This window comes from Heterocephalus glaber, unplaced genomic scaffold, assembly GCF_053883595.1.
Source record: "Heterocephalus glaber isolate CG9 unplaced genomic scaffold, H.glaber_assembly_v1.0 deba00001532, whole genome shotgun sequence".
Classification (NCBI taxonomy): domain Eukaryota; kingdom Metazoa; phylum Chordata; class Mammalia; order Rodentia; family Bathyergidae; genus Heterocephalus; species Heterocephalus glaber.
Window position 1 is genome coordinate 28,812,028 of NW_028258330.1, and position 14,175 is coordinate 28,826,202.

The 14,175-nt window shown below is 41.5% G+C and overlaps 1 protein-coding gene across 3 annotated transcripts in view; it reads left to right on the forward strand.

The window, feature by feature from the left end:
• Positions 1-12,106, forward strand: part of Rprd1b (regulation of nuclear pre-mRNA domain containing 1B) — a 56,818-nt gene extending 44,712 nt beyond the window's left edge. For 2 of the 3 annotated variants that reach the window (XM_004867787.3, XM_013066708.3), the window contains one exon: positions 9,566-12,106. In XM_004867787.3, coding sequence (XP_004867844.1) covers positions 9,566-9,715 — 150 coding nt within the window. In that variant the 3' untranslated portion in view covers positions 9,716-12,106. Of the gene's footprint in view, positions 1-2,551; positions 2,666-9,565 lie in introns of all 3 variants that reach the window. The other variant, XR_206216.3, reaches the window with a different exon arrangement.
• The last annotated feature ends 2,069 nt before the right edge of the window (positions 12,107-14,175 follow it).

Consider the following 14,175-nt stretch of genomic DNA (forward strand, 5'->3'; position numbering starts at 1 on the left):
AATAAAACAGAGAATCTAGAAATAGAACCACACATATATGGTCCACTGAGTTTTGAAAGATTATTTAACATTAGCATTTTATAGCACATAAGAGCAGAGGAAAAGATAGTGTTTTCAGCAAATGGCACTAGAACACCTGATATCCATATATAAAAAATTAACCTCAACCCTTTATTTCCATACATAAAAATAACTTAATAGGAACGATGAACCTAAATATGAAAGACTAAAACTTTAAGAAGAAATTATAAGGGAAAATGTTTATGAATTTAGGGTAGTCAAGAACTTCCTAGGATACAAAAAACATGATGTATAAAAGAAAAAAATTGATAAATGAGATTCTATCAAAATTTAGAACTTTAAATGACATTGTTAAAATGAAAAATAGTCCTTAAACAGACCATATTTACAATGCATATAACCTATGAACAGAATATATAAAGAACTCTTACAGTTCATTAATAGACAACCCAATTAAAAAGTAGACACAAGATGATAAATAGCCAGTACAGCACAAGGAAAGGTGTGCAACACTAGAATCAGAAAAATACTAATCAGTACAATAACAAGATTGAGTTATACACTCATTAGGGAGATGAAGTTAAAAGTTTTAAAAGCCTTGTCATAACTTTTTCTTTTTGTTGGATTCTCCCCCTTTGCTTTTAATTTTTCATGCCCAACAAATTCATTCTGCTGGGCTTCCTGGGGTTGTAATTCTCATTGTCTTTTCCTAGGATATTGTATAAAATTTTTTGGAGTGCTGGTTTGGTATTCATGAAGTTCCTGAGATGCTCTTTATCATCAAAGTATCTTATTTCTCCATCAATTTTGAAAGATAGCTTTGCAGGGTGCATCAGTCTGGGTTGGAGGCTGTTTTCCTTTAGGGCTTGAAATACGTCACTCAAAGCTCTTGCCTTGAGGGTTTGTATTGAGAAGTCTTCTGTGATTCTGATGGGCTTTCCTTTGTATGTGATTTGTTTCTTTCCTCTCACTGCTTGTACAATTTTGTTCTTCTGTTGGGTTTCTGGAATCCTAACAATTATATGCCTATGTGTAGATTTTTTTTGATCAAGGCTAGTTGGAGTCCTGTATACCTCACTTATCTGTATGTCAGGTTCTTTTCCCCTGCTTGGGAAGTTTTCTGCCATCACTTCTGTGAACAGTTTTTTTTTGTCATCTGCACTGTCTCCTGTTTCTTCATTAACTCCAATCAGTCTTATGTTACTCTTTTTTGCATTGTCTAGCAGTTGCTGGATTGATTTCTCATGGTCCCTTACAATTTTAAAGCAATTTTTCTTTTCCTGGTCACTAATTGCAATCTTATCTTCTATATCTGAAATTCTGTCCTCACATTGGTTCATTCTGCTGTGTACACTTTCAGTAGAGTTTTTTAATCTCCTGGAAATCTGTTTATATCTGTTTTATGGATTCCATTTGCTTCCTATGTTGGGATTCCATCAAGTTCCTCAGCTCCTCTATTTTTTAATCTGTGACCTCTCTAGATTTATTAATCATGTCTTGCATTATGGGCACAATCTCTGCTGTTATCTCAGAAATTATTCGTGATTTCATTTTTTTCCAGATCCCCTTTTGTTGCCAGTTCAGGGAGTCCAGGTGATTTGAGTATCAGATTGTTCTATCTCATTTCCCTTTGAGGTTGCTGTAAGTAATCTAGAAGTCTGTTTTTCGGCTCACCTCCTCTGTCCTGGGAGCAATGGAATGGTGGCCCAGGTGCCTCCTCCTGGGCGCTGGGATTGGCTCACCTCCTCTGCCCTGGGAGCAGTGGAATGGCGGCCAGGGAGCCTCCTCCTGGGCACTGAGCTATAGCATACTTTTTTTTTTTTTTTTTTTGGTACCGGGGATAAAACTTGGGACCTTGCACTTCCAAGGCAGGCAGCAGAACAACTGAGCTAAATCCCTGGCCCTATGGCATACTTTTTTGATGGTTAACTTTAGGAGAAAAATTTACTTAACTGTGAATAATTCATCTTTGGTATTTTGGTTTTATGAGGGACACCATGGCATAAATGTAAGTATTTTTGAAGGACACTGGTTTATTTCTTTGAGTACCTCTTAAAGCATTTTATAAACGTGTATTAAATTGTAAATATCTAGTTTTATAATTGTATTAATATTTGAAAAATTGCCTGGTCCTAAAGTTAATTTTATTTTTGTTTTATTTTTATTAGTTTATGTGTAAACATACATCTTTTAATTTTCCCTTGCTTCTGCAAATCTTTGTCAGGTTGGGGGTTTTGTTATGACAATAGAAGCTCTCTTACCACCGTTTGTGTAGAGGGAAATAAGAAGCACCCTGAAAACACTTTGTGGTGTAATCTCAGGTTGAAGAAGCCTGTGCCCATTTCACTCCTTCCATGGATGGTATTGTTCTGAGAACATTCCTCTAATCATAGCCATCTTGTCATTTTTTTTTTCTTTTGGGAGATAATATTGTGTGTACTTGTATTACTGGTTTTGGTAATGAAGCTTGAGAGATACCAGGTGTTTGGATTGGAGCCACAATTTCTTCTTTTCCTTGTATCTTCCCCAGCATCTTACTCAGCATCTCTAGCCATGCTGTGACACCCAGAATGTATCATTTTGACATGGCACAGCTGCCACTAAGTCATATGGGAGAATGAAGCTGGCTGGGAGAGAGGTGCAGGTCAGTGATGGTTTTTTGTTCCCACGTGGATCTCAGAAGGGACATTAAAAGTGGCATTCTTACTATGAGAGTTCCAAGATTTATATGTCATATTTTCCAAAAACATGAGTGAGTGAATGAATGAAGGAATGAATGAAGGAATGAATGAATGAATGAATGAAATTGTGGTTTCAGTAGAGGCTGAGATTCCTAAGTGTAGGTCCTGTAGGACTAAGTGGTGAGGGGTAAACTTGCTGGTGGGATAAAAGAGGCTGGGTAAGTGTATTAAATCATATTTGTGCAAGGGTCAGCTTCTTTGGCTTGGTTCTCTCAGTCTCCATGCAGTGAAGCAGTTCTGTGAGTTAAAAAAAATTGACGGTGACAGGTCACCCTTAAAACAGGACCCTTAATAAACTGTTTTTGGGCGTAATAATCCTTTATGACCCTTGATTGGGGGTAGCCAGTGGTGGGTGACTTTTTACATACTATGTGTCTGATGGCACAATAGGGTGCGATAAAGGAAAACATGAGTCTTGATACTGGGGATTGGGTCTCAGCAAGTCAAGTCCTGGCCTGTGGAGTTAATACTAACATGTTTTGTCCTTGTGTAAATATTTCTTAGCAAGGAGGAGAATAAGTTTGACAGTGTTTACACTTTCATCAGTATTTCTTACATGAGTTGCTAGAGGAAACACTTATAGTTTTGTTTTGAAAATGAAATTCCTGTAGAAAGGTCATTGCACTGCCAGCCCCTGTCATTTCTAACCCTCTTATCCCAGAGCTCATCTGCAGCATGTCAGGTCTGGCTTACTGCTCTGACCTTAAAAGGCAAAGAATGTATAAGCTCTGCTCCCTTCAGCAAATTGTCTTGGTGCTCCAAGATGGTCTGAGCTCAGTGTGAGCTGGATCCACAGAAAGCAAAGGGGTATTAGAGATACATTTTCTCCAGCAAGTTTGCAAAATCTGGGAGGCAGGATTCCACAGCTTTGCCAGAAGCATAAATCATTATCTCAGAACTACACATTGGACCTTACCTTTTACATTTTAAACATTTCCTAACAATCAAATAAGCCCAGGCAGCTTATCACCAGTGCCCCTGCCTTGAGGATCCTGAAACGGTAGCAGCATCAGGTCTGATATGACTCTTTCCCTGTGTTACAACTCCTCACACCTCTGGTATGAGCAGGGTTGGATCCAGTAGATGCTGTAGCTGAGGTGTACTCAGCCTTAACCCCTCAGTCTGAATTAGACCTGAGAACGGAAAGAGAGCAGGACTCTTGAGTTTGCTGTGTCTTCTCTTGCAGAAAGGTATCTGAAGACACGAGTGCATAACAAACCATGTGAGCCATGCTAGAGAGAAAGTGGCTGGTGCGAGAGAAGTAGACAGGCAGAAGTGCTGTAGCAGGGCCATCCTGTTGGTCTGGTGTGGTCCTGAGCTGGCAAATTCCTGGCTGTGCAGGGCAGTGTGTTGTATTAAAGGCTTAGTCCTCTGTCACACACAGTTGTAAGATATTCCAAACAAGGAGTGTGTGACCATCATTTCTCTACCTGAATGGCACTTGGTGTGAGTTAGAAAACTCCAAGTGGCCTCATCACATGAAGCTGGTTTTCGTGGTAGCGCAGAAAGAGGCCTGGATTTCTTCCAAGAGTAGGAATTACTGAGGGCACGGAGTGGAGCCTTGTAACACACATTTTTCACTTCACCAGGAGGCAGGTTAGTATATTAAGACAAGAGTCTTGAATTTTCCTGAACTATATGTACTTTACCTATCCAGAACCAAAAAGAAAACCTTGGAAGCACAGCTGGCAAGGGCACACCTTGACCCAACATGGGGAGCGTTAAGTAAGAAGGGTGAGAATTAAGAGCTGGGTTGTGTAGTTCAGGGGTTGAGCACTTGCCTAGCATGTGCAAGGTCCTGGGTTCCAGCAGCAAGGAAGGAGGGAAGGGAAGAGAAAAGATAAAAATCAGAAGAATTAGCAGAAACAAAGGCTGAAGTTGTCCTGGGTGATAGTTTTATTTGCATTCACTCTTAATTTTTTTGTTGGTTCACTTTTTTGTTGGCAACATATGTAGCTGACTTTCTCTGGAAAGCCTGAATCTATTTTTTAAAAAGGGAAGAGGTGGGAGATCACAGAGTAGTCACTACTGAGTCCGCTTGGGAACTGTGAAATTACTGTAGTCACTGCTTAACCTGCTCATCTCTTCTCAGGTTGTTAAGCTAGGTCATTATACTGTTCCCATTAGGCAAGTATGTTTTAAAGGCAGTTGCTACCTACATTTGGTTATTTGGGGGTATATACCTGGTCACCCTTGCTGATGTATTTAAACTTCTTGACCTGTGGGACTTTTTTGTTATTTTTACACTTGATCTTAGCCAAAAGGCCGAGAAGCGATTTTTTTGTTATTTTTACTATCTTGGTTTTTCATGGTTTTCAATGATGGGCTTACTCTCATCCTTTCTGTACTGATGCCTTCGTCCTAGACCCATGTGCCTGTTACAAAGACATCCTGTGAAAAAGAGTATCTTTCATGGGAGGTGTAGGCAGGATCCATCTATTTTCAGACTGCCCTGAAAAGGGCTTTCTTGTGGAATATATTTCTTTTTTACTTAAATGAAGTTTTTTTGTGTGTGTGATGTCTTGGATTCTCATCCCAACTCAGCTTAGTGACTAGGTGATTTTCAAATAATTCTTGATGAACTCCTTCCTTCAAGTCTGAATAATTGTTATGAGTGGATGGCTCAGAATTGAGATGACTTTGATTTGTCAGCTTTGGGCAGAGAATTTGGGACAGGGCACGGGGTAGCTCCTTTACCCTTTTTGTACCTAGTGTTCAAGAGAAGTTTATTAAATGAATCAGTATTCAGAAAGAGATCATTGGCTTTCATGCTTTATGTTAACTTCACTTGAATGTTTATGCGGGAAGAGATGGGACCTAGGTGTTATGGCTTGTGTTTAGATGTCCCTCCAAAGCCTCATGAAGTCATAGATGGGGCTTTTTCAGAGGTGGCTGAATCTGGAATGTGATTGATTCCTGATGCAATGCTAGGATTAAGGATGAATGATTACTAAATCAGTCCACTGATTGGTTTGGCACTGCCCTAATCCTGGTAGCCTAGATAGAATATAAAAGGGGCAGAAAAATGCTGCTACGGTCCCTTACTTGCTTTGCTACCTTCTGCCTGCAGTGAACCCTTTCTTCTCTGCTATGCCTGCCATGCCACCCTGCCTTGGAGCCAGCCAGTTATGGACTAAAACCTCTACAACTGTGAACTAAATAAACCTTTCCTCTCTTAACTTGTGGGTGTTGGGTATTTTGTCTCAGCAACGAGAAAAATAACTAATATGTATTTGGTAACAGAGAAGTGGGATCATTGCTGTAACTATACCTAACCATGTGGTTCAGGAGCCTTTGGGACTGGCCTGTGGGAAGAGTCTGGAGGTTCTGAGATTCTAGCTGCAAAAGTAGAGCTGGATCACCTTAGGCTGTACTTGATGGAAGATTCTGGTCAGAGCTCAGAAGACCAGAAGGCTGATAGAAATCCTGCTGGTAAAGACCAGACTTGGGAGGTTTCTGCTGGGAAGAAGGACTGCATTGACTGTTGGACGCCAGATAATGTGTGTTATACCTTGGGAGAGAGTTTGGATTTTGAGACTAAGATTAAGGGTGATGGACTAATCAATCTTGCAGAAGAAATTTCAAGGAAGTCTTAATATGAGGCAGTGGCGTGACTATTCTTGGGGGCTTTTAGCCAGATTTATGTTGAGAATCAAGACCAAAGAGCCCAGCAGAATGACTCAAAGCTTTATGAGTTTGGCCAGAAAGGAAGCTTCAGTAAAGTTGAGGCCTATAAGGATGAAACAGGGGAGAAATTGGTCGCTGAAAAGACTAGCAAGAAAAAGCCAAGTATTTCAAAAGAAGACAACAGAAAAGATGACCTGAGGACATCACAAGAACCAAGGACTCCAGCCTTTTGCAGCCTCAGAATTGCAAAGGTCAAAGACTTGCTTTGAGAAGAGAGCCCTAGTACACCATGTTTCAGAATGGTGGCAACCTAGGAAAGTTGTTCCTCTGGATTTGGTTCATAGGCACACAACCCCTATAGCCAAGAGAAAGGAAGCCTGGCTACTGCTCCAGCTGGCAGCAGACCTTGGCATCATCCATGTGGTGCTGGTTTTAGGTGCATGCAGAATGCAAGAGTTGTAGGGTCAGGAAGGCGTCCACCCAGATTTCAGAAGGCCTGGGAGGCCAGGCAGTATGCCCATGAGACGGCAGTGTGTGAAACTGAAGGTGCAGTGGAGACCCCAAAAGTTTGAAGGAGCCAGGAATGTGGATTGGCTGAGGAAAACTGCAAAAAGGGAGCAAAGCTGGCCCAAAAGAAGCCATGGAAACTACAACCACTGGTAGTGCCATAGGGACAGAGCCACCCAAGCCTTTGGAGTTTATGTCTTGTAACAGATTCTGCCTCAGATGCTGGACCTGGAACTACAGGACCTAAATGTTTGCCCTGCTGGATTTTGAGGTTGCTTTGTTCTCATTCCTTTCTGTCTCCCTCTTTATACCTTTTGGAATGGAAATGTCTGTCTTGTGCCATTGAATGTTGGAAGTGTTTAACTTTCTTTTTATTTGCATAGATACTTGCAGCTAAGAGTTTGCCTTAAATCTCAGAGGAGACTTTGGACTTGGACTTTTTAGCAATGCTGGAACCGTTAGGATTTTGGCAACTCTTGGAGATAGACTAAATGCCTTTTACGTAAAGGGATGTACATGAGTCTTTGAGGGGCCAGGGGCAGAATATTATGGCTTGTGTTTAGATGTGCCACCCCCCCCCCCAAACGTCATGTGGTCATAGGTGGGGCTTTTTCAGACATGGCTAAATCTAGAGTGTGTAATTGATTCATGGTGCAGTGTTAAGATTAAGGGTGAGTGATTACTAAATCAGTCCACTGATTGGTTTGACACTGCCCTAATCCTGGTAGCCTAGATAGAATATAAAAGGGGCAGAAAATTGCTGCTAAGGTACCTTGCTTATGTTGTCTTCTGCCTCCAATGAACTGTTTCTCCTCTGCGATGCCCCTCTGCCATATGACACCCTTCCTTGGAGCCAGCTAACTGTGAACTCTGAAACCTCTACAAACTGTAAGCCAAATAAACCTTTCTTACTTTAACTCTGAGTGTTGAGAATTTTGTTTCAGCAACAGAAAAAAGACACTAGGCATTCTAGATCCTCAGGTTTGAACTAAGCTACCAGTTTCAAGAATGAAAGGCGACCATTGGCTAAAGTCTAGGTTTCAGGAGTGTGGGCCTGTACCTGATGTTTGCGTTATGTATTGTTAATTCACTTGACAATGTACTGGATGCCTACTGTTTACTGGATACTGCAGGGCCTGGTGGGTGCTAGTTGAAGCAGATGGCTCTGGCCCTAGCCTTCCATAGTACCAGTTTGATAGGGAAATTGTTATTAGTAATTTACATCACTCATCAAACCTCCTTTATCCCCCAGTCTACTTGCTGTTCAGTATCAAGAAATTTAAAAGTTGCAGAGAAGTCTTATGGTGTAATCCATTCGGTCACTTTCAGATAGGAAGGGAGGGAATATTTCCCTGGGCACACAACATGATGGAGACAGCTAGCACAAATGCCCCAAGGCTTTGAGTTCAGCCAGTGCTTTTGGTTCCATTCCTGCAGGAAAGGCTTCATGCAAGGGCCCAGCCAGGACCTCCTTATTCTTGCAGAAACCGATGGAAAAATAAGCCCCAGAGTCTGGAAGCTGTGGACCTCACACGGCCCAGTTGTTTTCTATACAGATTTACCAAGAGTAACTTTTTCTGGAAACTAGGGAAAGAAAAGAAAATCTACTCTATTCTTGCCTTCATGAGAGTTCCACTCTAGGAGAATGGGAAATCTACTGTGTCTGGAGAGAACAGAGCAGCCCAGTGCACAGCCTGTGTGAGGGAGAGCTGTGGCACAGGCAGGGGAGTAGCAGCCTGGATGAAGAAGAAGAATCTTTCCCAGGCAGAGGGATAAAGGTAGGGCTTTGCCAGGACTGGGAGAAGAAGGATCTTTTCTAGGCTTGAGGAGAATCCTGAGCAAATGCTCCATGTAGTCAGTGGCCTGCACAGCGGAAGTTGGAAAACTGTGGGAAACATTTTCGGGCAGCAGCTGATTGAGAAGGTCTTGAGCTCCGAATGGGCATGGGGATAGTGAAATGTGTACTTCACCTTCTCAGAGGTGAGGCCAGGGTTGTGGAAGACAAACCTGGCTCTGTGTTTAAGGAAAGGCTTCATCAGGGACTTACTTCAGCTACTCAGCTGTATAATGAGGTCCTGGCCATGGTGGATGCAGTAGGGTATTTTGAACTTTGAATAGTGCTTGATTGTGAAAATGACAAATGTAACAATTTCTAAACTTTAACTTAGAAAGTACAGTCTCATAATGAATTTTCTAGCCATGTCTGAATTGAGCCTTCAAAGTAATTGTGAAGCGGGCCAGGGATTTAGCTCAGTGGTTCTGGCGCCTGCCTCTCAAGCGCAAGGTCCTGAGTTCGATCCCCGGTACCAAAAAAAAATAAAAAAAATAATTGTGAAGCCTGAGCCTCTGTATTTTATTTTACAAAACACTTTGAAACTGTTGACAGCCATTTAAAAGGGAGTGCATGTACTAAATGTCATTGCTTTTTACTTCCAAATCTTAAGTGCCAAGTTGAATACCATTTAGTACACTGTTGGCAGGATTGTGTTCTGCTATCCTTGGTAAAGATTGTCCCTTGAGAACTAATCTAGAATGGTCATGTATCTGAGTGGAGAGAGGCAGTCTGGTGGGGTGAAGGAAGAGCAAGAAGGCGAGAGTAGAGTGGTGGACTTGCCCATCAGCACCCACAGAGGTGGACTGACTGCATTCTCTTTTCCTTGTTTCCCTAGGAATATAAACAGAAGCTCGCACGAGTAACCCAGGTCCGCAAGGAACTGAAGTCCCATATTCAGAGCTTACCAGACCTCTCACTGCTGCCCAACGTCACAGGGGGATTGGCCCCTCTGCCCTCTGCTGGTGACCTCTTTTCAACTGATTAGGACAGGTGTCATGCCCCAGATTCCCATCTGTGCCAGAATGAAGAGGGCAAGTTATGGTTGCAGATATCTCTCTGGCCCCTGGTTTTCTCCTGCCTGGCCTCTCCACCTCCAGAAAGAACTGCGCAGACTCTGATATCCGATTCTTCTCTCCAGCCTTTCATCTCGAGCACAGTTCAGAACAGTGGCCAATGGAATCCAGCTTAAATTCATACTTGCAAAAATACAGACTTTCTCCCACTTCATGTGTTCATGCTCTGTCAGTTTTCCATTTTTAGTTCTCTATTATACCCAAGAAGTTATGAAAATCATGGGTACTTCTGAAAGCTTTCAGGAGAATCTTGTCCCTGTGACAGCATGTATCGTGGAAACCACCTCCTTTCTGAGCTGGACTTGTCTGAGTTAGACTCCCACTGGGGCTTGCTCTGCAGACACTGTCTTTCAAGTCTACTACCTACGCAAAAGGTTGGTGGCACAGCCTTTGGACAGCTTTGCCATGAAAAGTTTGCCAAATTGCTGGCTCTTCCACATCATTACTTCTACTAGCAATGTGTAGTCAAGGCTAAGTGGTTATTTTGAACAAACTAAAGAATCCAGAAAACAGATTCAAAGCTGACCTGGGACGTAAAGTCACAGTTCAGAGGTAAGAGTAACCGTGTTCACAACCAGATATAACTTGCTTGGTTCCTATACACAGCCTTCCTCAGGCTCCATTTCTCAAGGGCCCTATCCACTGTCATAGAGCAAGTTTCTAAAATCAGGACCCTTTGGCCCCTGGTGGTGGTTAGGGACAGCACTGGTGTCTCCAAAAGATGAAGACTTCCCCACAGAGGTGTGCTGAGTCTGGGCTCTGCATGGCTGTGGCTGTGACCCGCCCTTTGGGGAGTAGGGCACACTATCAGTCCACGGTGGTGACTGAGCTTGGATATCTCCTGGAGATAGGACACTGAGCATATCCCTCTGTCAGTAAGTTCATACCACTGCATCATGTTCCCATTTGAGGAGGAGTATTTGCATCAGATGTTATTGAAACAGCTCAACTCTGGCAGGGGATGAGGAAAGTGGGGGATATTAATTTGGGGTTTTAATTTCATTATCATGCCATCCGACATTATGACTAAATGATGTAGTTAGAATTTTTATCTTGTGTATAATAAAGGGTAAGCCTGCTAACTGTAAATCATTCTAATTTGGCAGGCTAATTTCTGACATTGGAAAGGGCAGAAAACAATTTGCCCCAATAGTATAATAGGAATTATAGCCCCAGGGCTGAAATCTGGAAGCTATAAAAGAATTCAGTGGAAGGGGCATGAACATCTATTGTTTTGAGTTGCTCTTTTCAGGATCACCAAAAATCACATGTTATTTTACATGTTAAAACATAACCTATGTTTTATGAAGTATGACAGGCCTCCCTTCCAGAAGCTCTCTTGCCTGTTTTGACATGAGAACAAGGGAGAGTTGTAACAGGTACTTGGTTTAACTTTGTAGAACCTAGTAGTGTGGAAGCTGCTTTTCAGATTTGCATCTGTGTGCCGTTTGCTTATTGACACTGCCTGTTCTGTCACTGTTAAATTAATGAGTCTATAAAGTTTTCCTCCCAGAGGCAGTAGATGACTTCACTAAAATTGCAAGATAAATTTTAGTCTTTGCTGTTTGTGCTTGTCTCCCTCCCCATATGATGTGCTGCTTTAATCTCCCATACATGACCTTGTTTCTGAACAGACCCAACTGGGATACTGCTTTCACCAAGGAGGCAAAATTTTACCAGCCACAAACCAGCCAAAAGACTAATCAATAATTGCTCTGTTCAGCTAGGTGAAACTATTGCAACAGAGTGGACTTAGTACACTGCTGTCCATCCATGCCTTTGACCAGCAACTGGTGCATAATTATTCCAGCAAGAGCAAGAAATGAACCTGTAGCAATTATGTAAATGAATGTGTTGCCCTCGTAACACCTGTTACTAGTGGACTTCCTGTGAGGAAGTTAGTTTTGTTTTGTTTTAATGAAATGCTTTTGTTGTTTAAATCTTAATTCTTCCTCCCTCAACCTCCCTTTAAAGTGAGCTTACTTCATTTGTTTAATTTAAATGATCCTTTCTCCTTGTCTGTGAGAGCTGATCTGGCAGGGTGGGGTGGGTGGCTTTTGGCTTTGTTGTTTCTTCTTAGCGCATCCATAGGCCTCAAAGGACCTTTTCTTTAGGTCATATTCCTCAGAAAGTTTTCACTCTTCATTTTTGTTTTGTTTTTCTTAAAAAATATTTTTAAAGCTTAAATTTGTATATTAATTTAGGACTTTATTTAGAAGTATAGGCTGCTATTGGTGGCAGCAGTATATTCTGAAATGCCTCATAGATATCTATTTTTGAATAAAGATGGTGTTGTTGAACAACATCGTGTGATGTTTCTTTTCCCTACCCTGTGCCAGAAAACATGGTGCTTTCTTTGTAAGCAATGGGTGATTAATAATCACAGTGGAGAATGTGCTCTCTGTACAGAATCTTGTCCCTTAGGAGTTTCTGTGACTGTTAGTGGCACATCAATACTCTGAACTTACATAGTATTTTCTGGTTCTTTCCAGGGGCTTAATTAGCTTTAATTAGCCAATCCACACAGTCCTCAGGAGAGGTGCCTCCATAGCTTTATGCTCATTGTACGGAAGTGGCAACTGATGGGGAGAGATTCAATGACTCTTCCCTATACCACACAGCTGGTCTCTGACTTCTCTGTGGAAGTTCTTTGATTTCAGTGGCCTTTGTTCACACCACTAGGCCTCCTGAGAGCTATTTGAAATGGGCAGTACAGTGAAAGCTACTCTGAACAGTAAAAAGAGAAAAATGCAAGATAATTGCAAACTCAAACGGTGTTTCTTTTAGCCACATTTTCATAGGTTTCCTTTCTCCTTTTTCCTTGTACATTCAGTGAAAGCATATTGGTTAAAACTCTAAAAATAATAGAAAAATGGTTGGAAATAAGTCCTTTTGAAGCAACTGATAGATTTGAAAGGATCATTTTAACCTTTCTGCTGAGTAAGGACAACGTTTGCCAGAAGTGAGATTACCAGTTATCTTACAATGCAAAAAATCTTTCATAGCTGTGGTCCATCAAGACAAACTGCAACTCAAATTGAAATCCCAGCATTTGGAAAGTGCACTACCCATGTCCTGTCTTAAAATGTGAAGGTTGAATGAAATATGTAGATCTCAGGAGACAGGATCTCCTCCTGTGTCCCCAGGTTTCATGGCCTAGTTAATTTCACTCCGACCTATAAATAGTAAGTCCATAATTCCTTTGATTTAATTAGTGCTTCAGGCTACAGAATGACTCTGAAGTCTTCAGAGCTGAAGATGGAGCTACCCAAGAGTTCATGAATCTGTCAGACTGCTTAATTTCTGTGATTAGAGCCATTAACTCTGTGTGACCTTTCTAGGCTGGGTGTTTCCCTCTCTGGGCCTCAGTTTTCTTACCTAGGAAATGTGCTGGACTTAATTATTTCTAGGCTCCCTGCCAGCCCCCAAAGTTTGTGATTGTTGTGTTGCATATGAAGTCTCTGGTAATTCTGGATGAATTCTGTAATCCTGAGTTCCCAGTAGTGTTTGCTAGATAAATGAATACTGTTGTCCCCACTCCACTGGACACCATGGATCTAGACCAAGAGAAGGTGCCAGGACTAGGAAGGTAGGGAAGAGCACAGTAGTTCACTGGGTGAAAACAATCTGCATTTGATTTGGGATCTTTAAGAAAAAGCCATTTTCTAACCTGGTTTTGCTCTCCTAAATTTCTTCTAGAATAATTCATCTAGCTAAGCCAATTTATCACCACCGCCTCTGTGGGGTTTCCCATTTAAAAACCATTCTTCCACTCAGGCACAGATTCAATTAAGAATCCATTATTCTCCTGCACAGTAGGTTGGGATTCATACAGCTTTATGTAGTATTGAAAGCCCAGTTTGTTCCGTTTTTTAGATTGAAATAGTTATTTTGTATTAAAAATTCATTCCTACCATGGGTTTGATAAATACTAAAGTTAGTGTGAGTCAGTTTAATTTTTTTATGAATAAGAGGCAGCTGCAGCAAGTGATAACTGTCTTCTGATCTCTCATTGTGATGACCTTGGGCAAGTCACGAAGCTGCTCAGACTGTCAGCTGCTTCAGAAGGAAATGAGTAGGGTTAACTAGGTGGCCCCTGAAGCTCTTTCCAGGTCTTTTCTGTTTCTCAGCTTCCAGAATACTCGTCCTCCTGAGCATCTTAGCAGTAAACTCAGTACCTCCGTATGTTTTCCATAAATGTTTAAGTGACAGTTATTTGTGTAAATTCTTAGTTATGAAATAAAGCAGTTGCAAACATACCTACTAGTAAGTGTGGTATTTGTGAAAAGAGTTTAGTACCATGTCTGGAAAAATTGGGCTCAACCTGGGCTGTTACTATGTTGAATAATGAGTGTAGGTATTTATATGTAAC